Source organism: Clarias gariepinus, chromosome 8, assembly GCF_024256425.1.
Source record: "Clarias gariepinus isolate MV-2021 ecotype Netherlands chromosome 8, CGAR_prim_01v2, whole genome shotgun sequence".
NCBI classification, from domain to species: Eukaryota; Metazoa; Chordata; class Actinopteri; order Siluriformes; family Clariidae; genus Clarias; species Clarias gariepinus.
In genome coordinates this window covers 14899900-14926621 of record NC_071107.1, presented here as the reverse complement: position 1 = coordinate 14926621, position 26722 = coordinate 14899900, and the positions used below count along the sequence as shown (strand labels likewise).

Here is a 26722-nt window from a genome sequence, read left to right as displayed (position 1 = left end):
GGCATGTATTTAGTTAAACCGTGTTTAACTAAAATTATTTTTAATCATTTTTTGTGTGATTTAATAGTCAGCGAATCCCTATCTATTTATTTTTCTATTGTCTGAAGTAAACTTCCTTGTTCTCGTTTTTCTGGGAGATTCCCATTTCTCCGTGTAGGCGAATGACGTTACAGGGGGATTACCCTCGACATGACGAAGGAACTGCAGAACGACTTCGGTGTTTTAAGATTTTGTACAATGTTTACAACATTTTATTAAAGTATTATTTGCATACATTTAGCAAACGTCAAAATTCTAGACTACGAATAGCGTATACGAGTTTTGAACCGTATTTCTACATTCATATAACTTAATCATTTTTAATAGATTTATTTAATCTCTTGTGTCTGTTAATTAGGTTTTACTCTTACATACTTAAACAGGTTGTTCAGGCTGCCGGTTCTGATCCTTACCAATTGGGTGGCTTCAAGTTTTGTGACATTTCATGAAAAACTACTAGATAAAGTTCTACGCGTTTGTAATGTAGCGGTCTGGTTAGTGGGCGTGTTAGCCATATTTGTACGCTTCGTTCTGATTGGTTGTAGATTAAGATGGGGTGTGTTCTAGGCTGGGGAATTCCCGAGAAATGCTACTAGTGATGCGAGGCAGTGCGCTCGGTTCAGTTTAACTATTTGACTCCCAATCGGTTCATTACAAGTTTTATCAAAACTATTAGTTTCCTTTTGATGATAATACAATTTATGATAAAATAAAAAAATCAAACAAAGTGGAGAGTAGCTGGCCTGACAGACCGCTATATTGATATGATTTTGCAGCGCTGTCTGCATGTACCTAGAATTATTCTTGTATCTATTTTGATATTTATGTATACTTCCTAATACAACACTCCTATCCTACAATCTTGCAACCTTCCTGCAAAGAGAACAGGGTCAAACGCACCGCTTAGTTGTACAACTCTCGTTGTCGTTATTCGGATTGTGATTTGTAAATACACTACGTCAGAGAATCATAAATACTGAGACCTGATGTGTCACATGATCTGTTTGATTCGTCTTCTTATAAACGACTCTTTAGAACTGCGAGTCGCGTCAAAGAATCGGCTCTTTGTCGAGCGATTTGTCAGTACTTAACGTCAGAGCGTTCATTCGTCACCCATTCAGTCCAGTCCATACACACGTAGGCTACTGTACACTGCTGTCAGGGGGCTCCACAGACATGGATGGTAAGTATGAAACTGTTTAATTTATATAGTTTTTTTTTGTAATATATATATAATTTTACCTGTCTCATCAATGTAATTATTATAACTTAATTTAAATATAAATTGATATATAAACCATATCACTATAAAAATCAATATATGATTATGGTTAAGCTTGACAGCATCTCATATGTAAATAATGAACTAGTTTACTTATTTTTAGTCGTCTAGTTGAATCGGCAATTTGAAATAATGATGTTTGGTATCCAACAACTAAGAGTTGGTACGTTTATAACTAAACATTAACATACAAACTAATTAAACTGATTTAAGCCAAACGATTCTGAAAGTGTGAAGTATGAAGAGTTGATGAAATTTATGGCAGACACATCCGCAGAAGGAAATCAAAATGAGGAACATCTGTCAACTGCTTTCGACTTCAAGTTCCCATTAACAGAGTCCTTATCAAACTGTGCCTTTTTTCTTCCATGTACTGATTTCCTCTCGTCTTTTCTTGCACAGCTCATTTCCCTGTACTGAACAGTAAGTTAACAACTGCTAAAGATATGCCAAGTTTATCATTTGCTTCTAACTCTTGCTTATTTGCCTACTTTCCTCTTTCTTTTTTTAAACTCTGGGTAGCTTGCTGAGGTTGTAGTATAGGTCACTTCCTGTGTGTGTGTGTTGCATGCAGAGCAGGTAGATGTGACTGAGGTCATCTGTGTGTAGGCACTGCTCTATAGCGCTTTCTACATGCGCCTGAAGGAGATCTGGCCAGTACGCATCCTGGATGCAGACCTCAGCTCCCCTAGTGTTGATATTCTATATACTACACTTGTCTAAAATTCTACAGACAGAGATCTCAGTGGATTTTTTTTTTTTTTTCAAAAAAAAGACAAATGAACAGGAACTGAGCATCTCATGCCATGCACAGCTGTGCCAGAACAGCTGCGTGATAAAGCTTTGATAATCATAATCGTACCCTGTGGTCCACTGGCACATCAGAGGGCCTGTGAGCAGTGTATACGAACAGGTGTAGCAACGGGGAAATTATTTGATGTCGGCTGTGGTTACAATCAGGTTCTGAGGAAAAATAATGTGGTGTACAGATGTTTAGATCGTGAAAGTTTTGCAGGGTTTTTGCTGTTGTATCACCTTGGCTGCTTCCTGGCATATATGTTTCTCTGAAATCTGGTTATTTTGCTTTGATTTGAATGGGATCTGTCCATGTGTTTACTGTGTCTTTAAATGTTTTTTAAAGTTGCTACTATGGCTCGGATTATTTGAATAAGCATTCAACTTTCTAAACTCTGTTTTTTTCACCAATTAGTGGGAGAGCCCTGTGTTCAGATCTTTGAACAACCCAAACAAAGAGGCATGCGCTTCAGGTATAAGTGTGAAGGCCGATCAGCAGGGAGCATACCCGGAGAAAGAAGTTCCGACAATAATAGGACTTATCCAAGCATCCAGGTATACAGCGTGCAACTCATATTTTATATAGATTCCCATTCATTGGTCATCTTTATCAAGCAGTGTTAAACATTTCTAAATTGTTTCCTCTTTGCCTTTAGATTCTGAACACCTGTGGAAGAGGGAAAGTGCGTGTATCACTGGTGACCAAAAATGAGCCATACAGGCCACACCCACATGACCTGGTGGGAAAAGACTGCAAGGATGGATATTACGAGGCAGAATTTGGCCCTGAACGCAGAGTTATTGCGTAAGTCAGAACTCCTTCTTAACTTACTGGAATCACAGACACTCTGGCTAAACACCAAGCATTTGGTTTTCTTTATTTTTTTTATTTTTAAATGCAAGTTAAAACAAAACAATCAAAATAAAAGATGACTTTTTATTTTGTATGTATGTTTGTTTGTATGTATATATGTATTTTTGTATAGATGTATAGATGGATGGATGGGTTTACAGCAAACTATATCGCCCTGCCCTGCTCCCTTTATGGATTTTCAATATTAAAATGCCCCATGTCCACTTACTGCCTCCACACCACCATGCACATACTGTAACACTACACTTTTGAAAGTCTGTCCATCTTTTGTTCAGTATCTAAATGTTTCTGAGAAGGATTGTCGTGAGGGGATTTCCCTTGTATGCAAAACTTGAACCTGCAGTGTTTTGTCCAGTCACTGACCACTGTACTCTAAATGTCTGTCCTGTTATTTAACTCACTAGCATTTTGTCTAGGCCCTTGTTTTGATCTTTTTTTTTATTTTCAATTAGGTTCCAGAACCTAGGCATCCAGTGTGTAAGGAGAAGAGAAGTCAGGGATGCCATTTTGCAGAGAGTGACCCGAGGTCTCAACCCATTCACTGGTGAGGATATATATATTTTAGACACTTTTGACCTCTTCTCTCCATCTCTTCACAGTCTTACATTTTGTTGTTATATAAGGATAATATCAGGACATTGTTCATACAAATTAGATAGACCTTAGCAGATATGACAGTGTAAATCACTACATCCTTTCTTTCACTGCTAATCTGGTTGTGTTTGAGCAACACTGGTATCATTAGGAAAGAAAAAAAGGTTACTTCTCGTTTTTCTCTGTTGCACAAGTGGCTGCGTTGTCACATGGCATGTGACCAGGGGAAATTTATTCAGTGCAGGAATAGAGGACTTTATTTATGCTGCGTAAAATATGAAGAGAAAGTTTAGCTATATACATTATTGCTTGTATTGTAATCTCAATGTAAATATTAACAAAACTAAAAAACTACTGTCCAACGATACTAAAGAAACCGCGAGCCTCACCACAGTCAGCATGTCTTTGATGGTGCAGTCTTAAACAAAATTAATATGTGTAAGACCATTATGATGCTCTTGGGTTTGTCCCTAAAAAGCCTGGTCCTGGAGTACCCCCGCTCAGGCACATTTCAGTGTTTTCTCTATGTTGAACACACCCACTTTAACTCAGGAAGCACAATTGATTAGCTGAATTTAATTAAATCAGGTGTGTTGGGAAGAGCGTGCAGAACATGGTGTACTCTAGAAGCAGGATTAGAAACCTGCGTTAGAGAGAGTCCTTTCAAATATCACGTTGTGCATGTTTTCAAAGATGTCTACAGGATTGCTTTGTTATCGTTTTTCTCAATAGCAGGAAAGATAACTAAGAAATTGACACAGAACTTAATGAAAGTAATAAGTAATAACAGCACTTGGGACCTTTTAACAACCTTTTTAGTGTATGTACATAACAGAAGTATTACACTCTCATTTTGGTAATGTAGAAGCAACAGACCAGGTTGTCCTGTTATTACTTCCTCTTGTCCACTTCTTTAGACTTTAAGATAACTCTCACTTCTGCTGAGAGCTCAGTGTTTCCCAAACTAATTACATGGTCCACCCTTTTACTTCCTAAAACGCAACAGAATCTTTTTTGTGTTCAAATACAGAATGAAGAGAAATCTGGCAATGTCTGTAAATACAATATATGTGAAACAAAACTCTTGGCTGCGTCACTGTATTAAAATGACTTTTGGTATTAGTTTGGATGTTTGGTCATGCGTAGAAGGGAGAGCTTGCCAGCTATGAGCTCACTTCGCTTGTTGTGTCATGCCTTATTGGCCTTTTTAACTCGTGATATGATGTATGGTTTTCAATTAGTGTTTCTCTAATATCTGTTTTATATCTGAATGACATTTATGTAGCGAGAGGAAAAACCTCAGTAAAGTGAGAGAAAAAAAAGTGCAGACAGAAGTGGCTGGAGATATGTGTGGGTCTGCCGTGTAGGTCTCCCTGTCCCTATTGCATCCTCCAACCTGCCCACATCTACCCAAATGCTTGGTTTTGTCGAAGTGTTACTGTGTCCCTTTACACACACATACATATGCAAAACGGTGCACGCACATCACCTCCTCATTTTCACACTCTGCTTCTGACTCTACACCCACTCACCCTTCCTACCCACTCTCATGTATCAGTGTGTCTACAAAGTCATCTTTCTATCTGTTTCTCCTTCTGTGTGTTCTACACTCTCCGTTTCTATATCTATCCACCTCTCCCTCTCATTTCTTTTTCCTCTTTGAGGCCTTGTGGTTTAAGCAAAGGCTGAGCTCCTAACGTCAGGTTAGCTGCCTCTTCACAGCACAACAGTCGTCATCTGTCCTCAGAGCTTTCTTGATTTTTGGTTCTCTGTGATATTTCCATCTGCGGTGACCTCACCTCGGTTGTCAGCCGCACGTCACACTGCCCGTGGGCGGGAGAGTCCACTGCGAACGCTCCCCTGAAAGAGAGAATGAGTGGGCATGTGTGCACGCACTCAGAAACAACTTCACACGCATTTTGTATAGAGTGTGAGTGTCTGCATTTGTAGATGTGCGTGGGCACATCAGTGACTTACCCGGGGATACCGCTGAGTAGCTTTTGCAGCAGTATGACGTAGAAAGAGCGTCACTCAGATATTTTCAAGATAATCAGACTTTGAATGAATTTCATTTTTGGTCTGTCACATGACTCCACTGAATCTGGTGCTGTTCTTTTTCATTCCTTCCGTCACCTCTGACTTTTAAAGTGGTTAGATTATACACATGTGTAAAAGTGATGCATACTAACAAACTTGTTCGGTCTGTGTGTATTTGGTTGTGCAGTTCCTCGGGAGCAACTCTTGCAGACGGAAGAATACGACTTGAACGTGGTGCGTCTATGTTTCCAGGTCTTTTTACAAGATTCAACTGGATGCTACAGCATTGCGCTGACACCGATCATCTCCAATCCTATCTATGACAACCGTGAGTTGCCACAAAACACATCTCCTGTAGATCATGATAGATTTGGTTGATTTCATTATGACTTGTTAAAGCAATTAGTCTGCTGTGTGGCTTGCATAAGTATTCACCCCTGTGCCCCCCACTTTTCCATATTTCAGCATGTTACAACTTAGAACCTAGAATCCTTAAATAAGATTATATTCAATGACTCTACACAAAACAGCCCATAATATTGAAGTAAAAGGGAACATCAGTATCATCCACAAGCTAAATTATTTGCAGATAAAAAATAAATAAATAAATAAAAAACTTAAGTATTCACCCGCATTGCTGCGAAAGGAGTTAATTATTTCTGGTGCAACCAGATGCCATCAGAGGTTACATAAGTTGAGCTTGAATGTAGTTCAATTGTGAGCAGTTTATGAATTAAAGTCCCAGCTCATCTTAATACAGTATATAGTAAATACAGCATCAGAAAGACAATGAGCCATCAAAACAAGTTTGGGAGAGGATTGTAAAAAATTATCGATTATGGTTTGGTTATAAAAAATAATAGCCCAAACTTGTCACAGAGCATGTAAAATGTATTATTTTGGAAAGGTAGAAATATGGCAAAAACAAAACCTTGAGGAGTCTGCTCAACAAAAGTAACGGACAGGTTAAGAATCAGCAACGAAATGTTGTATAAAAAAAATAAAGGTTTTGTATAAAGCAAGGCGAACTTTGTTTGTGTTCTTGATTATTTAATGATCGTGGATACCTTTAAGTGTACATAATCATGAAGAATTTCAACATGTTTATTGGGTTAGAATTCACAGATGTCACAAAGCTGTAAGTGGGACTTATCACTTTACAGGAAGTAAGTATGGCCCCATTTAGCACTTCCTGAGCTGCTAGGTAGTGTGAGTACCGCGTATAAGCGGAAATCACTCTTTAGAGGGCTTTATGGGCCAGTGTCACGTTGGGTAATGCAATGCAAGATAGAGTCAAGGAAAATATGTTATGTGTGTGCAATACCTGCGAGGTGAGTTCTTTTTGTTGTGGTCACTGACTGCGCATGAACAAGTGTAACTAAGAAACACTTCCCTAAAATAGATACTTTAATACACTTTAAACACTTAAAGAGGAAGTGTGACACAGCCCCACCCTCACATTATAAAACAGAACCTGCCAATCTGCTGTATACTTTAATCATTCACTCATGTCCTCTCATAGCAAAAAGCTTGATATTTTTGAGGTTCTGCTTATTTTTGAGGTTTGTGAATTTAAAAAGGGGCTCATCCAGAGTAGCCATTTGTTCCATCTTTCTCAAGTAAAGTCATAATTTTTGGAGGCAATCCAATAGGTTGCGACACATCAGTGAATTTATGTATAAATGTAGGCCACGTTAATGTACCATGCATTCAGACATAGTAAATTATATCTAAACAAAAACAGAGTAAAACAGCTGGAAGCAAACTGGTATCTATTTGTAAATTTCAATACTTTGTTTGATAACTGTCGTGGGGAGGGAGGGGGGCTTTTAAGGCAGAAGGACATTCTAATAATCACTTCAGAACAAAACACAGCCAGAAACTGAGATTGGACTTCCAAGTTACACCAAAGCTTATTCTCATATTTCGATCTTATGGTTCTGTCAATTTAATGGACTCTCTGGCTTTTTTGCAGGTGCCCCAAACACCGCCGAGCTACGCATCTGCCGCGTCAACAAAAACAATGGCAGTGTAAAGGGTGGCGATGAGATCTTCCTGCTCTGTGACAAAGTCCAAAAAGGTAGAAACTGTTCTGGATGTATTATTAACAATTGAAAAACATTAATTCTTCCCAAAGTGTTAAATTCTCTTTCACTTTTCTCCTTTACCCATTCATCTACGTATCATTCCACTGCACTGTTCCTGTAATGGTCATACATTGAAAAATAATAGACTCATGCTTTTCTTATGCCACCATGTAACACTTTATTACATGAGTCATCACCTCATCACCTCATCTTTCCATGCTTGCTCCATCACACTAGATGATATAGAAGTGCGCTTCTTCACCCAGACGTGGGAGGCTAGAGGGTCCTTCTCCCAGGCAGATGTGCACAGGCAGGTGGCTATCGTTTTCCGTACGCCTGCCTACTGCGACACCTCCATCACATCTCCGGTCACTGTTCAGATGCAGCTGCGGCGCCCCACTGACCAGGAAGTGAGCGAACCAATGGAGTTTAGATACTTGCCTGATGACAAAGGTAAGAAATTTTTTCTCATGTCACACTTGATACAGAATGTCTACCATTATAGTTTTACACAAAATGTGTAAAATTTATATTAAAGTTGTTGCACATTGTCACATGTTTGGGTCTGTTTCTTTCAGATCCATATGGGTGTCGAGAAAAGAAGCGAAAAATTGAGACTTTAATGAAGTCCTTCCCCAGTTTCATGCCTGGAAGGATTAGCCCTGCGGTCAAAAAAGCACCATCTCAAACACATATGATGCACCAAAGAATTAAAACCGGTGGGAAACTGAAATATTTGCAACAACATTTTAGGATATTTTCATGTTTATAAAGCATTACTCTGCATTGGTCTATCTCTTATTGTGCATGAATTTATCTTTCACAGAACTGAATCCCTATGGAAAGCCTGCTCCTCATCATGGTATAATGAGGCCAAATCAACAAATCATGTACAACAACACCTACCAGCCTCAACCAATGATGCCAGCCCCTTCAGTATCTCCAGCTCAAGTATCATTTAATCATGGTCAGTGGCCTAGTCCCAGCAGCAACCATGGAACCAATAATCAAGTGGGTATGTCACAGGTTAACCCACTTAACCCAGTTAACCCAGTTTCCTCCATAAGCACCCCTGGGGATGGCCCGAACAGCCTCCCCTTACTGAGTTCAATTGATCTGGAGATTCTTGAACTTCAAGGTGCTTCTGCCACCCAGACTCATCAGGAGCAGCTGGAGCATTCACAACAGCCTCTGCACAGGAAAGAAACCGTGCCCACTAGTGAAAGCATCTGGAATAACTTTGCTCCCTCACAAGCATCTGGAACACAAAATGGGCCTGCAAACACAGGAGTGATGGATATGAATTACCCATATTCAAATAGTCAGGATAGAAATGAACTTCTCCATAGCCTAGTAGGTCCTCAGACAGCTCATAATTTAAAACAAGAGCCTCAAGGGCAAAGTACATTGGCAATGCTGGACCTTAACAATTCCACCATCTTTGACAGCACACCGTCTTACACCATGCTTAACTATCAACCGAACAACAGCAGCAATCAGGAGACCATAATAAATCCATCCAGCAGCAGACCCAGTGGATCAGGACAAAGGAACACACAGAACCCATCCTACCCCCACACTGGCATGGCCCCAGAATCCTACTGGTCCTATGGCCAATATGGTGGCGAATAAAATGTTTCTTTTTTATTAATTATGGATGATAATAATATATGTATGTTGTTTTTAGAGTGAGTAACTGAACCTATATTTTACAGTTTAGCTTTGCTTGGATGTTGTCTGAAATAATCTTAAATCTTTACAATTTAGTTTAGTCACTGTTGAGGCATTGAGTTTATGGTTATGGTGAATGATACTGTAGTAAGCAGTACAGGTAACCCCTGAGCAATTGTTGCCATAAAAAATTACTCTAACAGTAAGCTTATTGGATGTTCAAAGCCAGTATTGCGAACACCACTGTCATATTAAAAAGGCACCAACAATTAAATGTAAATAGATTTTGATAAACATATTTTTGAGAATCCTGGAAAACCTGTCCAAACTTTCTCAATTGTGAGGAAGTCAATCTGTTCTCTGGAACATGCAGGGACCCTCAGACCCTGTGTAATGGCTATGTCATATTAAACACACATTCTGTCTGAAGTTCTCAAAATGCTGGCTTAATCCTTCTCAAAAATTATTAAGGCTAAGTTATGCCTTTAAATGATACATAATGATATGTTTTGTTTTTGTTTTTTGAACTATTTACTGGAGAAAATTATATATGTTGAATGTGGTGTATGTGTGCTTGTTTCAGCTTCACATTGGAATCAATATGACTTTTTATCTAATGTAATGTTTTGTATTTTTATACAATAAAATGATTAAATATTCTTTGTGTATCCTTTTATGAAGTAACACTGGTTAAGAACTTTTTTCTGCTGTGCAGACAAGAAAAAAATAAAATAAAAAGCAGAAAGTAGCTGGCATAGGAATAATATGGCTTGCTTTGTAGTACTTTGTAGTCCTCAAGAATTTTTTAATAAGCATGTTTATGCTCATATTTGGCATACACCTTTAATGAGTCAATAAATTTGGCACTGTTCTATTTCAAAAATTTCTTTGCAACAATGTCTAGTGGTAGGTGATGTAACATGTGATGCATTTTGGTTAGGCCATTTGCTTAAGCTCTTTTGCAATTCTGGATTGTTTGTATCACAGCTTTGAAGCAATCACAGTTCTTTTACTTTTTTGTTTTTCCTTTGTTTGATAAACATTCTTAACTCTGTATAAAGTTATACAGCAGTATAGTTCCTCCGATGGACAAAAATCAGCTCATGTAGAGACAGAAGAGTTTTCCAGACTTTGTAATTGTTCTTTTATGACACTCCATTCCTCAAACCCTCAGCAACAGGATCTGACATGTTATGTACCAGTTTTCAATGCGCATTTGGATTCGTGGTTTAGTGAATCTCACTCGTAATCCCTCCTTTTTTAGGTTTTAGATTAGTCTAGATTAAAATGCTATCCCTAAACTCAAGATGTCTTTCATGGATCAGATGGTCTTGTTTGGTAGAAAATCAAAAGAAAGAAAGGGGACAAAAACAACAACGAATTGTTAAGAAGTTTTGTCTGAAGCCTACACTGTAAAAACAACAGAATGTTTTTCATGTGTTAATATTGTGTGTCTTTAGGATAAATCATTGTATTTACTGTATGGTACATACATAAATGTTTGCCATACTATTTGCATTACATTGTGATGAAATAACCATTGAGCCAACACTGACAGAACTGTGATATGAACTCACAACCTTTTTGACACTAGCACAGAACCCTACTGTAGACACCTAGGTACCACCACTCTGAAGTTTTGTCAAGGTTCCATTATCCAACATAAGGAGGATAATATTTTATATAGGAAATTATTTATAATGAATATTGTCATGTACAATGTAGTCTTTTTGTTTAATATCATTCTCAATAATATAGTTCTTGCTTAAAAAATAAACATGCATTTCTTTTAACAGGTGCCAGTACACGTGATGCATGACAGTCTTCTTTTTTGTTTCACAAAGAACACTTGCAGTTTAAAAATCTTAGCTTCCTGTCAGAGTGTAGCATACCAAACCACAAACAGCAAACAATTCAGCCATGTGCATAGCACATACAAATACAAAGAAAGAAAGAGAGAGAGAGAGGGGTGTTATGGTGACGAGGATGCCACTATGGGATTTCCTTTCTTGTCTTTTGCCTACGCTACACTGTTCAGGTGAATGAACAATTTATGTTATCAGCAGTAAACATGTAGCCCAGATAAGGCATGATGACGAACCCTGAATAGATTTTTGCACAGGTTTACTTTCAGGATAAGATGTTATTTTTAGTCTAGGTTTAGTCTGAAGAGAAAAGCCACGGATTATGAGAAGAAAAAAACTGTTTAAAAAACATTATTGTATTGTTCTCAAGCATTCTTGTGCTATATTCACATCTGGAAAAGAAAAGTTAGGGTTGGCTAGTAATCATATTACATGGACCAGCTATTGAATGACATGCACCGGAGATTTTTGCGTCTTCTGAACATTTATTGTTGTACGTTTTAAATAACACATTTGCCCTGGAACATTGCCAGGGCAAAACATCATCATAATCAGGTCTATCAGTTCCAGTCAGGCTCCTCCCATGTCCTTCATCACAAGCCCACACACACACACACACCAGTATTTGATGGTACACCTCAAAAACCTGCTTGGTGTGTGTTTCAGCCCTCTCCAGTGGAATGAGGAAGTTACAGGATCAGGTTACATACCTATTCATAGTGTTTTGAATTTGTATAAAACACATAGTGCTCTATTTCCATATATCAGTTCATACACTAAAGACAAGACGTAGTTATATACAACTATGCCTGGTAAAACGAATCTAATTTGAAATGAAATTTAATTATGTAAAAGTAATATTTTATATAATTTTAAGTTTAGAGACAGACTAGATTATATTTCTATCTACACAGCCATGAGAAAATCTTCAATGACATATATTTGTACCCCAGGAGAGGGTGTAGTAGAAAATAATGTTACTTGAGCATTACATACGGCCTGACTCTTTTCCTGCTTCTGCTGACCTCATACAATGAATCTCAGATCACAGAGTGCAGGGAAAATCCCTATATAATGTAGGTACAGTTACTAAATAAACACAGAGAAAATTAAATTACACATTAAAGCCAAGCTCTGACTTTTACACTTGAAATCATATAATACTGTGGGTAGGAAAAATGTAGAAACTATTTTATAGTAATAAGTAGAAAAAAAAAGATTTAATAAACCTACTTGCCCATAGCTCAACCTTTCTTTGGAACCATTCTTTGATTAAGAGTTCTCATTCATTTATTCAATCATTCCTTCATTTGTAGTAGCTGCTTCATCCTTGTAAGCAAGTATTCATAGGATTAACTACTAAATGTTGTAAGATTTTACAGAGAATCCTTAAAAATGTAATCTATAAAGAGACACAACCTACAACTATTGTGAATAGTGGCACTTTAGTTTAGTACTTGTGTGTGTATATATATATATATATATATATATATATATATATATATATATATATATATATATATATAAATTTTTTTTTTTATAACTATAAAGCACAGAGGATCAACATAAAATTGAGACTCATAACCTCTATGAAATATTTTGCAGCCATGGGACCACTGAAACTATCAAATGAATCACACAAACCCAAACTTCATAAAGAAATCCAACTATCTCCACACAAATTAGATGCAAGTTGATAATATTTATTTATTTATTATCCCCCCCACTGTACTGTCTGGATCGTTAAGGTGACCAGTCCTATAAGCTAATTATAATAAGCTAATAACTATAACTAACATAACTTTGATTATAGTAGGTGGTAATGGTTTTCACCATCAAAAACCATGTAAAGACCCAATGGCTCAGACCCTAAAAACTGCAATATTCCCATGTGAGTTTAAATCTTTAACTAACATTATTTTATTGGCTAAGATGCAAATCACAGATTTGAGCTCTGTGGTTCGTAGAAACATTGGGCTGTGGTGCTGAAATGCCAAATCTGTACTTTTGCGGTTTTTGCACTTTCTTTTGGTGTTTTTCCATGCATACTGCCTACTGTGACACCTCCATCACCAGTGGAGAAAAGCGAGCGAGGTTCAATGGCAAACACATGCATGCTCGTACTGTCATGTTTCAGAGATGAAGTGGGTTGGTCTGAATCATGAGCAGTTCCTTTTTTCGCCCTACTTTGGTGCAGAATCAAAATTTTAGTTTAGAACCCAACAGACAATGTAGTATTTAATCAGAACTTTACAGACTTTAATGTAACTTTTATTTAACTTTTAATTTTACTTTAATGTAAATTTTAAGCAAACTATAACATAGCATTTAGTACAGTTAAATTTAACATTTGGCATCAGTAAAGCCTTTATTTTGTTTATATTTGTTAAATGTTAAAACCAACAAATTTGCAAATGATTATCATTGTTTTATTTTAAATGTTATGACTGTAGTTTATAAAAGACAAAACTTACTTCACTGTATAGTCATGACACTTTGTTTATGTTTAAACTAATAACAATATTTCACTAGTTAGGAGTAAATGAGTGCTATGTGCTGGAAATAACTGATGAGATATTAGATTGATATTAGCATTATTATTTACCTTTTTCCAAAAAGTAATTTAATACTCTCTGAACATACAAGTTTCATCTGCAGAAAGCTTTATAATTAAATTATACGTGTGTGAGATGGAATTTATGATTTTTTTAATTGTAAGTCACAACTTATTAAGTCAATATTATTTTTATTATTTATTCTTTTTTTAGTAACTACTACAAATTATTTTATTGCTAACTATAGTGAAAGTAATAACTGTACTGCTTATATCTGCAATACTATCGAATATAAGTTTGGACCTGGGATTTTACATTGTTATGGTGATCTTTTTTCAAAAATATAAATTAACATAAGTCTTGTAACCTAATACCGTGAATATGGCCAAACATATTTAATTGTACTCCAAATTGATTATATTTGTTAGTTATTTACTTTAGGGGTAGGGGGTATGTAGAAGCGTATGTAAAGGTAGTATACAGAGGTAGTGAGAACCCATTGGCAGGACCTGCTCTTAACTTCAGTTAGTATTAGATAGCATCTGAGAACATGTGCCCTCTACACCTGCTAACACCGTGGTCAAGCACATTTGCGTCAAAGACAGCTCATTGGGGAGGTAAGGTGGGAGTAAGCGGGTGTAAACACAACTCAAAATGTCACCGAGAGCCCTAAACCACAAGCATCTCCCTCACACTTTGACATCAGAATGATACATCATATAGGATCCCAGATCGTAACTGAGGTCGGGGGACTAGACACCCACATACTTTCTGAAGGCTGCCAGTGACATAAAGGACAGTTTTGCCTGATCAAAATCCAAACAGAGCACAGGCTAGTGTTGAACAACCTCCCACTCTTCACATGAGTCACATGGCTTACTTCTGCTTTTCATCTGTGCACATTTTCACAGCGGAAACACAATGACAGGTACACCTGCCTAACTAAACAAAACAGTCGAAGACAGCATACTTCAAAGATCTCCCATATATTTCAAATAAAATGTTGCTACTGTGTTTCTTAAACAACATACAAATGATCGCCATGAATTCAACACTCATCTATTGCTTAAACTAGTACCAGTATTTGGATTTAATTCAAATAAAGAACTGAACCAGGACTGTTAAATTACACTAATGTAAAATCCTTAAATAATTATTATAAAGACACTACTGCTGTGCTGATGTGCTTTTTCTGTTATTCTTTATACTGTAATGGAAAGGAGAGTAGGAAATGAAACTATTATGAGAGCTGCCAATGACTGTGAACAGGATGAACCTGCCCTCTGTTGGTTTAAAAAGGATATCACATTCACAATGTATATTTGTATCCTTTCCCTCCTTTTTGGAAAATAAATACTATTCAAACCAATTTTTAAACAAAATCCTTTTTAGATATTTTGGCAATAGCTAGCTGAAGGATTACTATGTTTTGGTTGATTGTAATGTTCGTCATAAGATGTGCAAAAAAGATACACACGTGGACAAAATTGTTGGTACCCTTCGGTCAATGAAAGAAAAACTCACAATGGTCACAGAAATAACTTTAATTTGACAAAAGTAATAATAAATAAAAATTCTATGAATGTTAACCAATGAAAGTCAGACATTGCTTTTTAACCAGGCTTCAACGGAATTATTGAAAAAATTAACTCATGGTACATGTGTACATGTGTACTAAAAATCTAACAAACCTCATATGGACAATTTAAGGTTAATGCCATGCTTAGAAAAAGGACCGAAACTTTTTCACCTATCTCCCCCTATTTTCTCTTTTCCTGTTTTTATTAAAGTTTTTGTAGGACTGTTTTCTTGTATTTGTGAAAGAATGTGAAAAGGTGATGAAAGAGAGGATGCAAAAGAAATATATTTTCTAAGGCAACAGGTATTCACACGTCATCTTAACTGTTTATTCTTATTTAGATGTTCTCAAATATTCCAATTTTGGAAATCTACTGCTTTAAGGTGGATTTTGAAAATCTACTGCTTTAAAATGTTTCAAATTTTCCATACTCCAACATAGTTGATGCAGCTTATAAAGGACTGTTAAGGCAGATGCCCTTATCCAGAGCAATTTACATTCTTATCTCACTATACATCTGAGCAGTTGAGGGTTAAGGGCCTTGCTCAAGGGCCCAACAGGGACAATTTGGTTGTGGGATTTGAACCTGGGACCTTTCGAACCATAGGCTTATGCTTTAACCACTAAGCTACCCCTGCTCTAAAAGCTTTAAAAGAGTTTGTGAGTTTGACAACATCATAGGATTGGCTATGAGTAAGAACCAATTAAACAAAATGAGTCAAGTTCTCAGGGTAGAAGAGATGACATATTCTTGCTTCTCTTTTAATAACAGTGACACTTTTGAGCTCATGTATGTGGAAGAAGGCAGATATTGACTTCTCCTAAATGTTTTATGTTGCCTCTTGATAATGGATGTGGAACATTGTAGTAGTTGGCTTCATATGTCTTGAGAAAGGATGTGGTAAACTTCACCCTCACCGATTTGTAGCTATATTTGTATTATATGGTGAAGGAGAGTTGGTTGACTTAGTAGTACAGAGTTGACTTACTGGTACAGGATACCAGTTCTTCACGTAGCACCATGCACACACAAAATTCATTCACACTTCTATCATAGTAGATAGCTATCTATCATAGCCAGTCCCACCTACCTACGTTTTTTAGACAGTTGGGGGATAACTAAAGAACCCAAATGGAACTTATATAAAGACATGGGGAGAACATTTGAAACTGCACACAGAAAGTAACCCAAGATTAGGATCAAACACAAGACCCTGTAGCTGTGTGGTCTAGCATTTTCTAGAGCTCCTTTGTAACATACATCATGTTAATAGTGCACTGTATGCATTTGTGCAGGCAAGTATTTCTGCTACAAGGCCTAAATGCTGGTGCAATTGAGGAAGCTTTATGACTTGACATGCAAGCCGCAACAGCTCCTTGTCCTGATTGGTTAGTTGGTGGTTGTCCAGATTATATGTTTAACTCTTGTTTACAGAGCCTCGGGTATGTGAGAGAGAGCATTGCATTTTCAACAGAACAGATATTTTATTGAAGCTGATGAAATGTAAAAGTTTTAAACATACTTGCCCAGTCAAAAGTCAAAAAACAAAAAGTGCAATAATCCCATTTGAACAGGTGATATTAAGAAGTTTCTGCTGCTTATGCTCTGTAAAGATCTCATAACGGCTCTAATCTGAGGTGCTGTTTGTTAATTGGTGATTTTAAACTCTTAATGAACTTCTGCTCTTCAGCAGAGGTAAAATTTGGTCTTGCTTTCCTGGGATGGTCTTCATGAGAGCCAGTTTCATCATGGTGCTTGATGGGTTTTGCAAATGCACTAGACAATACTGTTGTTGCAAGAACTAATCCAGAACAGCTGACTTCTGTGTCTTAAAATAACATTGCTGTTGTTGTTACTTAATGTGTTATTTCACTATTTTCAAAGCTCCAGTTGTGTTCTAAAACATCAATCCAAATGTGTGTGCACACTTCCCTGGTGCCTCCATGAAAAAAAATGTGACTTTGTGTACATGAAAATGTGTGCATATCTCAATGATCTGCCAAAAGGTACGGAAGTATTCGGGCTCTCACATGCAGACTGTGTAACAGTTTCTTCACACAAGCCATTCAACCTCTCAATTCATTGGAACTTGACTGATTAATGCACACACTGATTCAGATAAACACCATTTAGCAACTGTTTTTAGAAATGTTTACTGCATGGAAAATTTATTTGCACTTTCTCAATTCAGCTCTGTGTACTGGTCATGGTGTATTGTGTTGTGTCGTGTTTGTTGCTGTTTGCACATTTGCGTCTTTATAAGCCTTTTTGTATAGTTCTAAGTTAATTACTGAGTTTTGTTAATATTTGCTGTATATACAGTAGCACCTTGGTCCTGGTGGAACATTGTTTCATTTCAATGTGTATTGAACAGTGTATGGTTAAAACGACAATAAAAGCCTACTTGACTTAACGTGACTTGACTTGACCTGATCTGTCATATGTGATCAGGTGAGGCTGGGAAATATAACACTGTACAGGACAACGGTAGAGTTAAAAAGTGCTGTGTTCAGCCTTGTTTCCTCAGTGATGTCAGAATCCAGTCTTGGTAGGCCAAAGCAATGCTGTTTAATGTTCTACTTCACTTAACACACCTGCCTGAACTAATCATGGAAGACTTCATGGACTGAATTTGGTGCTGACAGGAAAAATATACACATTTCTGTGGACTGAGCCCATCCTGGGACCAGAGTCTGACACTCTTGCATTCCTGAATATCATTTTCACATTCAGCACAAGGATGTAGGCAGACCAGACAGATCACGTATATCTCCCATTTCACTTTCTTTAGTCTAAACTTGTGTCAGGTCCAGGATATGACCCACAGTCTAACATGTTTCTATCTGCCCTTGCCTATCGCTGCCAGGAATTCGATGTCGGGAGTGGCACATTCCTACATCCTGGGATTTGGGCTCGAACCATAAATGGTAAGCTTCAATGGGATTACGTAACGTCCCTCCCCTAAACAAACATAGGAAACTAGCTCTTATCAACGACGAGACCTTTGGGCTGAATCCCAAACTGCAGCGCACTCCCTATATTAGTGCACTAGATTTAAGTTATGACGCGAGGACTCCTCCAGCCAATCGAGCTCACTAGGTGTCCAGTAGGAGGCGGTTTGAAATTCAGCCTTCAAGTCCATTGGATTGTTGTTTGTAGAAGTCCCGCCTCCATCCCCGACTTTTACAAAGTTACCGCCCTGAGAGACTGTTAGACCGAAAGTTACACGTTTTTTCGTACGCCGAACTCGGTCCAGAGGGTTAGCCCTGCTTAATTTGTTGATAAATACTTTAATTGAATAAAGAAATGCCGCTGCGGATTGTAATGCAGGGTCCAGGACCTTGGGGATTTAGACTGGTTGGTGGGAAGGATTTCGAGCAGCCCCTGACTATCTCACGGGTAAGTTAAGTGCAGTGTCTCACAGAAGCATGCGCTTTATCTCACTGCCGTTACTGCTGCTCAAAGGTTTCCTTCACTTCTTTTCGAATGTGAAAATGGCTAATGACGTCATGCAATATAGCTTATCTAGTCAACTTATTTGTTATCTACATTTTAGGGTTTAAGCTTAACTAAGAGTCAAATGTCTGTGGTTTAATAATAACTAGGCGTTACAGGCATGCTGTGTTAATCCAAGATGTATAACTATTGTCATTGTATTGTAGCCTACAGCAGAGCAGGGTTACTGATATAATACACATACCTCTCTTTTTTTTTCATTTCCAAAGGTGGCCTATTAAGAAAAAAGAGCACCACAGCCTTAGTATGACTTTCTTTTGGACACCACTGATAAGGAAAGCCTGACTTCCTTTATCTTTTTAAAGAAGGAAATCCTTCTGTGACAAGTGAAAGGATAACAAGGAAACTTTATAGCTTGCAGCTTTACGCTGATAATTTTTTCTTTATGTGTTGCATGACTGCAGTGACAATGCTGTCTAAACAACGGGATCCTCATCCAGCTCGTGTCTCTATTTGACTTCAGCTCTAAAAGCACCTGAGCTGGATGCTGATGGCATTGCTGGTGTGTTTGTGTTTGTTAAGAATTTACCCATAGATCTCGGTTATCAAACTATGAAACAATGGATCCTGTTTTTTAGTTCTACACCATTAACCAAGTTCTGTATATCAGTAGATAAGTTTCTCTTATGTATTTCATGCAACATCTGTGTCATAAATCCAAGTGCCACCCATTATGCACCCAAGGAATACTGTCTCTGGGGGGACAGAATTCATACAGGTACGGTCCCAAGACGAGATAAAATAGGAGGGTTGGGTCAGGAAGGGCAATCTTTGGAATAACCTCTGACTAGTTGTGTGCGGATCAGATATTCCACTGTGCCGACCCCTAGATGGAAGCAGACGAAGAACTAACAACCCTTGTGTGTCAGACTTCATGGTGGGGTGCAACTTCAAATCTTCCAGGGAATAAATTCAGATATAAAGTTTGATACAGATCCAACATTTCGGTGTTATATTTGCCTTTCCCGATACCTATACTTTGTGTCAGATGAGTCAACTTTATTCACCAGGTAACCCCAGGAAGTAAAGCGGCCCAGTCTAACCTCTGCATCGGTGACATGATTATCGCCATTGATGGGGAGCCGACGGAAGGAATGACTCACTTGGAAGCCCAGAATAAGATCAAGGGTTGTGTCGAAGAAATGATTCTCTCTATAGACAGGTACACATGATATTTAACCTTTAATAGTCACAGAGAGCTTGTAAAGCCAGGCTACATAATGTGTTTTTGTTTGCTTATTTGTATTCTTCAATCACTTTTTATAAATTATTTAAAAAGGTTTTCTTACCGTGACACACGCCACAGTTTTTTAGTACATACTACATTTTACATGTTTGCATCTGAATGTTTGCTCAGCAGAGTCAGTTTGCATCTTTATGATACCTGCACTGTATTGTACCATCACGTGTTTACTGTATTGTCGTAGAAAATGTATCAATTTCTTCCCATTGACTCAGTCCTTTTTCCTTTCTTTAGATCAGAATCAAAAATGTGGTCTCCGCTCGTTTCTGAAGATGGGAAGTCACATCCATACAAGATGAACCTGGCATCAGAATCACAGGTACGTCACTATGGCTTGCAGTACTTACTCTAACATTCCACAGCATTAATAATCACTTTGACCAGGCCTGGTCTTTTACATTGCCCAGTGTAGGAAATGAGAGAATCATAAAGAGCAAAGCCTTTTTATATAGAAAGAAAAAAACTAAACAAACAAAGGCAGGGTGCAAAATGAAGTCATTATTTACTTCCTAACAAACCATATCCATGGAGACAACGGTTTATGAGCCAGACCAAGACGTAAGGCAGAGTTTCCGCTAGTTCCTGCAGGCAAACCTCAAATTAAAGGTCAAAGAGTGAGCAAATGCCGGAAGTATGCGCTTGTGGGAGAGTTAGTGTTGTACTGGGAATGTTTTAAAAGTTAAAACATATGTCATGTTGAATGCCGGTTTATACAGTATTGGACATCAGTTGTACATGAAAGATGCGTTAGGCTTTCCTGAATGCTTCTGCTCTTTTTTACGGTGGTATTTGACATTCTTTAAATGTATTAAATCAATCGTAGACATTATTTCATGTGTGCAGATGGCTAAAAGTATTGAGACAAAAGTAAAGATCAAACTTTTAATATCATTCTCATTTTTTTCAAGGCAATAAGTAGAGTTGGTTCTTTTATGCAATGTAATAGCTGCAAAACAATCAATATTTAGAGTCAAAAAGACCTCTGCAGATTCTTGCTCGATTGCTTCCTGAAGGTCATGGACAGGAGGCGGTTCTTAACTACTACTGCCTTCAGTGGGTCTAGGCCTGGGGATCCATGGCCATGGCCCCAGAAGCTTAACACCATTGTCACATTGCACATTGCACAAGCTTGCAAATAGCACAACTAAACAGCCAGATAAACTTTAACTAATTAGTGACATCACCTGTTTTGTGCACAGGGAGAACTAAAAAACATCTCAATATATCTTTGTCTTAATATTTTTGGCCACTACTGTATTCTGTTTTTTTTTCTTTTTCTGTTTTTTTTTTTTTTCTTTTTTCTTTTGTAGAAGTTGAGGGTAGGAAAATTGAAATCAATTCAATTTTATTTGTATAGCGCTATTAGCAATTGTCATTGTCGCAAAGCAGCTTTACACAATCAAAATAATTATTTAAGTTTGTATGAAATGTGAATGTGTATGTGTATGAATCAAAATGGTCAGTTTGTCCCTGGTGAGCAAGCTGAGGGCGACAATGGCAAGGAAAAACTCCCTGAGATGGTAATAGGAAGAAACCTTGAGAGGAACCAGACTCAACAGGGAACCCATCCTCATTTGGGTGAAACAGAGAGCAGGAAAATGATCTGCATTTATACAGTGTGTTAGGTGGCAGGCAGTTTAGCTATAATAGTTGATGTTAATATAGTTATTGAAGACTCAGGTAGACTTGTAGGAAGTTCCAGTCCTGAACTATCGAACTGTCAAGTCCCCAGAGAAACAGCTGCCAACGCCAGTTGAGGCCAGAACCATCGTCTAGGTAGAGAGAATCATCCCCAGACACCAGACGCATCCCAAAGAGACACACGGGGCATCCATGTGACGAGATCTCCAACCAGAAGCGGGGCACCAGGATGGGTCAGACAGGTCCGGAGGGCAGAGGGAGTCTGGATCACTGGCAGCTCAGGAACGACGTGTGAAGCTCGACAGAGAGAGAGAAAGAGTGAAAGGGGGAGACAGGGGGAGAAAGGAAAGAGAAAGAGGGGGAGAAAGAGAAGAAGAGGAGAGATTGCAGTTAGATATGGTCACAGTCACACAATGTATAATGTGAATGTATATTAACTGTAGAGTGCAAGCAGAGACCTCGGCAGGACTAACTATGACAGCATAACTAAAAGGGAGAGCCAGAAGGAAACACAGACATGAGGGCTTCCAGAGATGTAAAGCAAACAATCACCTCACCGTCAACAAACCTGAGTGATCAATGAGATTGAGGAGGACAGCATCTAAACATACCAGTTCACCATAATACTCTACGTCCGTGAGTCCCCCAGATTTGCGCCTTTACCTAAGGCAAATCTATTTATAAAAATGCTTGGCTAAATAAATAGGTTTTTAGCCTGGACTCAAACACTGAGACTGTGTCTGAGTCCCGAATACTATTTGGAAGACTATTTCATAATTTTGGGGCTTTGTAAGAAAATTTCTGCCCCCAGCTGTATTTTTTATAATACGCGTTATAATAGACAAGCAGCCTGCATCCTTTGATCGAAGTAGGCGTGGCGGTTCGTAAGACACTAGCAGTTCGCTCAGGTACTGCGGCGCGAGACCATTTAATGCTTTATATGTCAAGAGTAGTATTTTAAAATCAATGTGAAATTTCACAGGGAGCCAATGCAGTGAAGATAAGATAGGGGTGATGTGCTCATATCTTCTGGTTCTAGTGAGGACTCTCGCTGCTGCATTCTGGACTAGCTGAAGCTTGTTGCTGAACAACCAGACAGTAAGGCATTACAATAGTCCAACCTAGAGGTGATAAAAGCATGAACTAGTTTTTCTGCATCATTTAGCGACAATATATTTCTTATCTTGGCAATATTTCTGAGGTGAAAGAATGCTATCCTGGTAATATTATCTACATGAGCTTCAAATGAAAGGCTGGAATCAAGACATATTAAATTCAGAGCTGTTCGAGACATTTAGTGTTTGTTTCCCAGATGTACCATTAATAAACACAACCAAAATGGATATATAGTGTGTGTTAATGTAGTAAAAATGAAAGACTTATCCGAGAATATATTTGCATTTCTCTATTTTGGTGTTTTAGATACTTTTTGAGTATCAAAAGAAAAAATATTTTCTTATTTCTATGTTATGGGTTATTGACATTGCAGAATGCATAGACATTTTACCATCTTGTAGTTGTGTGTGCAGACAAATGTAATTTGCACTTTTCCTTTTTCTACCAGAAAGCATGAGATAATGCACTTTTTACCTTTATTTGTAAGTTCATATCTTTATTATGTTGGTGTTATTTTGTTTTATTGTTTTTTTTTGTTTTTTTATTGATAAGTAGCTGTACTGAACCTTTTTTTCCTCTCTCTTTCTCTCTCTCTCTCTCTCTCTCTCTCTCTCTCTCTCTCTCTTTTTATCTCATTGGTATCTGGTTTCTAAACGCATTTAATTTATGTTGGTTATACTTTCTCTTGTGACACTCTGACCTCTTCCCTCCTTGTTTATAGGAAGTGAAACAGATAGGTTCTGCTCACAACAGGAGTGCTCTCCCATTCAGTTCACCTGGTTCCAAGGTGGTAACAAGCCATTATAATAATCCAGCGGGTCTGTACTCTTCCGATAACATCAAGGACTTTAACAGCACTGTTAGTGGTGCCAAGACCACTGTGACAGCCAGTGAACCGAGCAAAAAGTACGAATTTCCCCGATTTAAGTCTTAGTGATTGTGTTTTTGACCACATTTCTATTAAAATATGCTTTTATTGTGTAAAAAAATGTTTATGATGTAATCTGTTTGTCATTTGAAATTGGAACAATTTTTGTATAAATGTTTGACTTATGAGTTTTTAAATTGCTATTTGACATTTTTTTTTCTCCATTTCAGTCCAGATATCTCTAAACCCATCCAGCCAATACCATCAATTGCTGCTGACTCTGAGGTCTATAAAATGCTGACTGAGAACCAGGAATCATGTGAGCCTCCACGTCAGTCTGCATCATTTAAAGTCCTCCAGGAGATCCTCGAGACTGGTATGGTACCTTTCCTACCTTGTAGAACCACTTTACACACATCAAGTGATTCATATGATTTCGTGTTCACATGCTTTGTATGCCACATAAAACTATTTTGGGGAAGCAAGCTTTTGTGGCTGTACCGTTTCTTTTCTGAATCTTTGCACAGGTGATGTTGACAAACCTTCAGGGTTTAGAAGTGTGAAAGCACCCACTACCAAAATTGCAACTTCTGTGGGCAGTACTGAGAAACTCTCCGTCTGTGACAAATGTGGCTCTGGGATTGTGTAAGTATATCTTTTATAATCTAGGGATTATTAATGGAGAATTTTTTTTTTTTTTTTTAATAATGCCCTCTAATGGGAGGTTGTGGAACTTCAATCAATTAGTTTTCAATATGGGTTTATTGTCAAGGTATACAGTCCTCCTTTCAATGGAGTATTTTGTTTGATGTCTAAATAGCATGTAGTGGTGCCATGTGGGGTGAATGATACTATTTGTTTATATTTTTTCTGTTTCTAACCTTTTTGATGGAATACAGGGGCATGTTTGTCAAGCTGCGCGACAAGTTCCGGCACCCTGAGTGCTATGTCTGCACTGACTGCGGTACAAATCTGAAACAGAAAGGACACTTTTTCGTCGAGGACAAGATTTACTGTGAGAAGCATGCACGTGAACGAGTGACGCCTCCTGAGGGTTATGATGTAGTCACTGTCTTTCCAAAATAGATGATTCTCTGGTGATGCCTAAAAACTGCACATTTCCCTGTTTTGAGGAATTTTTGTACCGTTGTAAACACTTCATGGGGATGTTTTTTTTTTGGCTGCGTCCTGTCAGTGTTTTGGAAAAGTAAACGGTTCAAGTAAGATAGTCCATTAGACTAATTGCTTGCTCAGCATATCAATGAAACTATCCTCATGAAGTGATCCTAATCTAACATTCCAGTTTTGTAGACATTCCATATGTGGGGAAATGGAACATAAGCACATACTATAAGCACATATGGTGCTATGCTTCTATTCAAATTCTTGCAAAAATGCTAATATTAAAAAACAAGAAGGTTCCACGTTGAATAAAAATTTGCACTTACATATAAAGGAAAGTGTGACTGCATTACAGTGGTAATCTCTGACGTTTCTGGCACTTTTACTGTAACAGATCATCAAAGATTTACATACCAATGATTTCATCTCTCTGGAAAAGTGAAAAATCTCAATGCCTTAACCTTTTCTGAAGCTTCCATCTATAAACAATAATACCAGATCATTTCATAATCTCTAGTTTGGTTTCTTCAGGTCTTTTTATTTCAAATCATATATTATGTCCTATTGCTTCCAATAGTTTTACTGCAACCGTTGTAATAAATATGACTGAATCATATACATTCCTTTAATGTCACTCAGTTTACCTTCCACATAAGTCATTTAAACTTGCAGCACAATGCATAAAATAAAACAAACTGTCTTAACAGTTCAGGCTGGTGTGGGGAATGTTTTCTGGCGCACACACTGCAAACTTTAATAGCAATCATGCTACTCTGACACAGTCTGTTTGACTGATGTTGCTGTATATGTGCATCACATTAGGGCATAAGTAACTATCACAAAGTTAGTGTGTTCTGGAAAGACTCTGGAAAGACTGAAAAGACAAAAATTCATGTGTCTGACCAAGCTGCTCCAAAAATAATTATTATCCAGTCCAGGTTGACTTTGTACTGCTAATTGTAAGTTTCAAATCAAATGAGTAAACATTTTCGGCACTTAACACAATTATGCCGGGGAAAAAACACCATGGTGCAAGTCTTCAGTAAGCAGCAATATGTGGTGGCAATGACTTGTATAAACTGTCTTTTTTGTGTCTTTCCTGTCGGTAACAATTGCTAGTTAAGAGCATTGTTCTTCTGCAGGCAGTAGGACAGGTGCATGGGGTCCATGAAGGCAAATACAGGTAAAGTCACATTCTTGGCCTCCATTCCAGTGAGTGCTTTTGAACTTTCTGGGTTTTTTCTTATAGAACTCAGCTTTCCTTTATAACAGCTCCTCACCAATAGTGACATTCAATGTCATGTCATATTTTAACCACACAACATTTTCACCAGCATTCTAATTCCAGATTACCCTTATGTTTAGGGATTTTTTTCTCCTCACATGAGTGTTACCAGGATATTTTTTGAGTGTAAATCTACCTTCTTAATTTACATAGCTCCCTTTTGCATTTTGCAAATTTTGCAAACTTGTTGGGCGCACACAGGCGAAAGTAGCTTTGTTTTTCCTAAAAACAGCATAACATTCACCACCGGATAAGTATAGGGTGAGATTGCTGAAATGTTTTATTCCGAAATGCCCATATGGTTATGGTCAGGGGAATAAAAAGTCTTACAGGTCCCTGTTGTTGGAAATATTGCTCCACCAGTATCAGCATTCGAAAAACTTGCTGTTGCATCACACTCCTGCTAGAATAGGAAGTCCAAGAAAGTCTGCAAAAGGGTCAGGACTATATCATTCTTAAATATTTATTTATAAATTTAAATCTATGAACCTGGGTCCCTATGTTTGTCAACAAGAATAATTTTGACTGGAAATTAGCCATCAAACTCAAAAT

At 37.8% G+C, this 26722-nt stretch overlaps 2 protein-coding genes across 3 annotated transcripts; both read left to right on the top strand.

Moving 5' to 3' along the window:
• Window positions 1-1152: 1152 nt before the first annotated feature.
• rel (v-rel avian reticuloendotheliosis viral oncogene homolog) lies at window positions 1153-10038 on the top strand. Of its 2 annotated transcripts, XM_053502601.1 has the most exons (10): window positions 1153-1222; window positions 1724-1744; window positions 2532-2671; window positions 2773-2921; window positions 3443-3534; window positions 5809-5949; window positions 7597-7701; window positions 7946-8161; window positions 8287-8427; window positions 8535-10038. In XM_053502601.1, exons 1-10 carry the CDS (start codon window positions 1216-1218, stop codon window positions 9338-9340), a joined length of 1818 nt encoding a protein of 605 aa, XP_053358576.1. In that variant the 5' UTR covers window positions 1153-1215; the 3' UTR covers window positions 9341-10038. The 2 variants fall into 2 exon arrangements, with proteins under 2 accessions (XP_053358576.1, XP_053358577.1); XM_053502602.1 differs by lacking the exon at window positions 1724-1744 and having other exon boundaries at window positions 1161-1222.
• Window positions 10039-18563: 8525 nt separating this feature from the next.
• pdlim1 (PDZ and LIM domain 1 (elfin)) lies at window positions 18564-25596 on the top strand. Its single transcript, XM_053501359.1, has 7 exons — window positions 18564-18778; window positions 19906-20057; window positions 20373-20457; window positions 23617-23801; window positions 23994-24139; window positions 24291-24408; window positions 24663-25596. The coding sequence occupies exons 1-7, from the start codon at window positions 18686-18688 to the stop codon at window positions 24847-24849; spliced, it is 966 nt and encodes a 321-aa protein (XP_053357334.1). The 5' UTR covers window positions 18564-18685; the 3' UTR covers window positions 24850-25596.
• Window positions 25597-26722: the final 1126 nt, after the last annotated feature.

Coding starts and splice junctions, on each gene's coding strand:
- pdlim1 (XM_053501359.1), top strand. CDS start 18,686: ATGCCGCTGCGGATTGTAATGCAGGGTCCAGGACCTTGGGGATTTAGA. Junction 23,802..23,993: donor GCCAGTGAACCGAGCAAAAA/GTACGAATTTCC, acceptor TCTCCATTTCAG/TCCAGATATCTCTAAACCCA. Junction 24,409..24,662: donor AAATGTGGCTCTGGGATTGT/GTAAGTATATCT, acceptor GATGGAATACAG/GGGCATGTTTGTCAAGCTGC.
- rel (XM_053502601.1), top strand. Junction 2,922..3,442: donor CCTGAACGCAGAGTTATTGC/GTAAGTCAGAAC, acceptor ATTTTCAATTAG/GTTCCAGAACCTAGGCATCC. Junction 8,428..8,534: donor GCACCAAAGAATTAAAACCG/GTGGGAAACTGA, acceptor TATCTTTCACAG/AACTGAATCCCTATGGAAAG.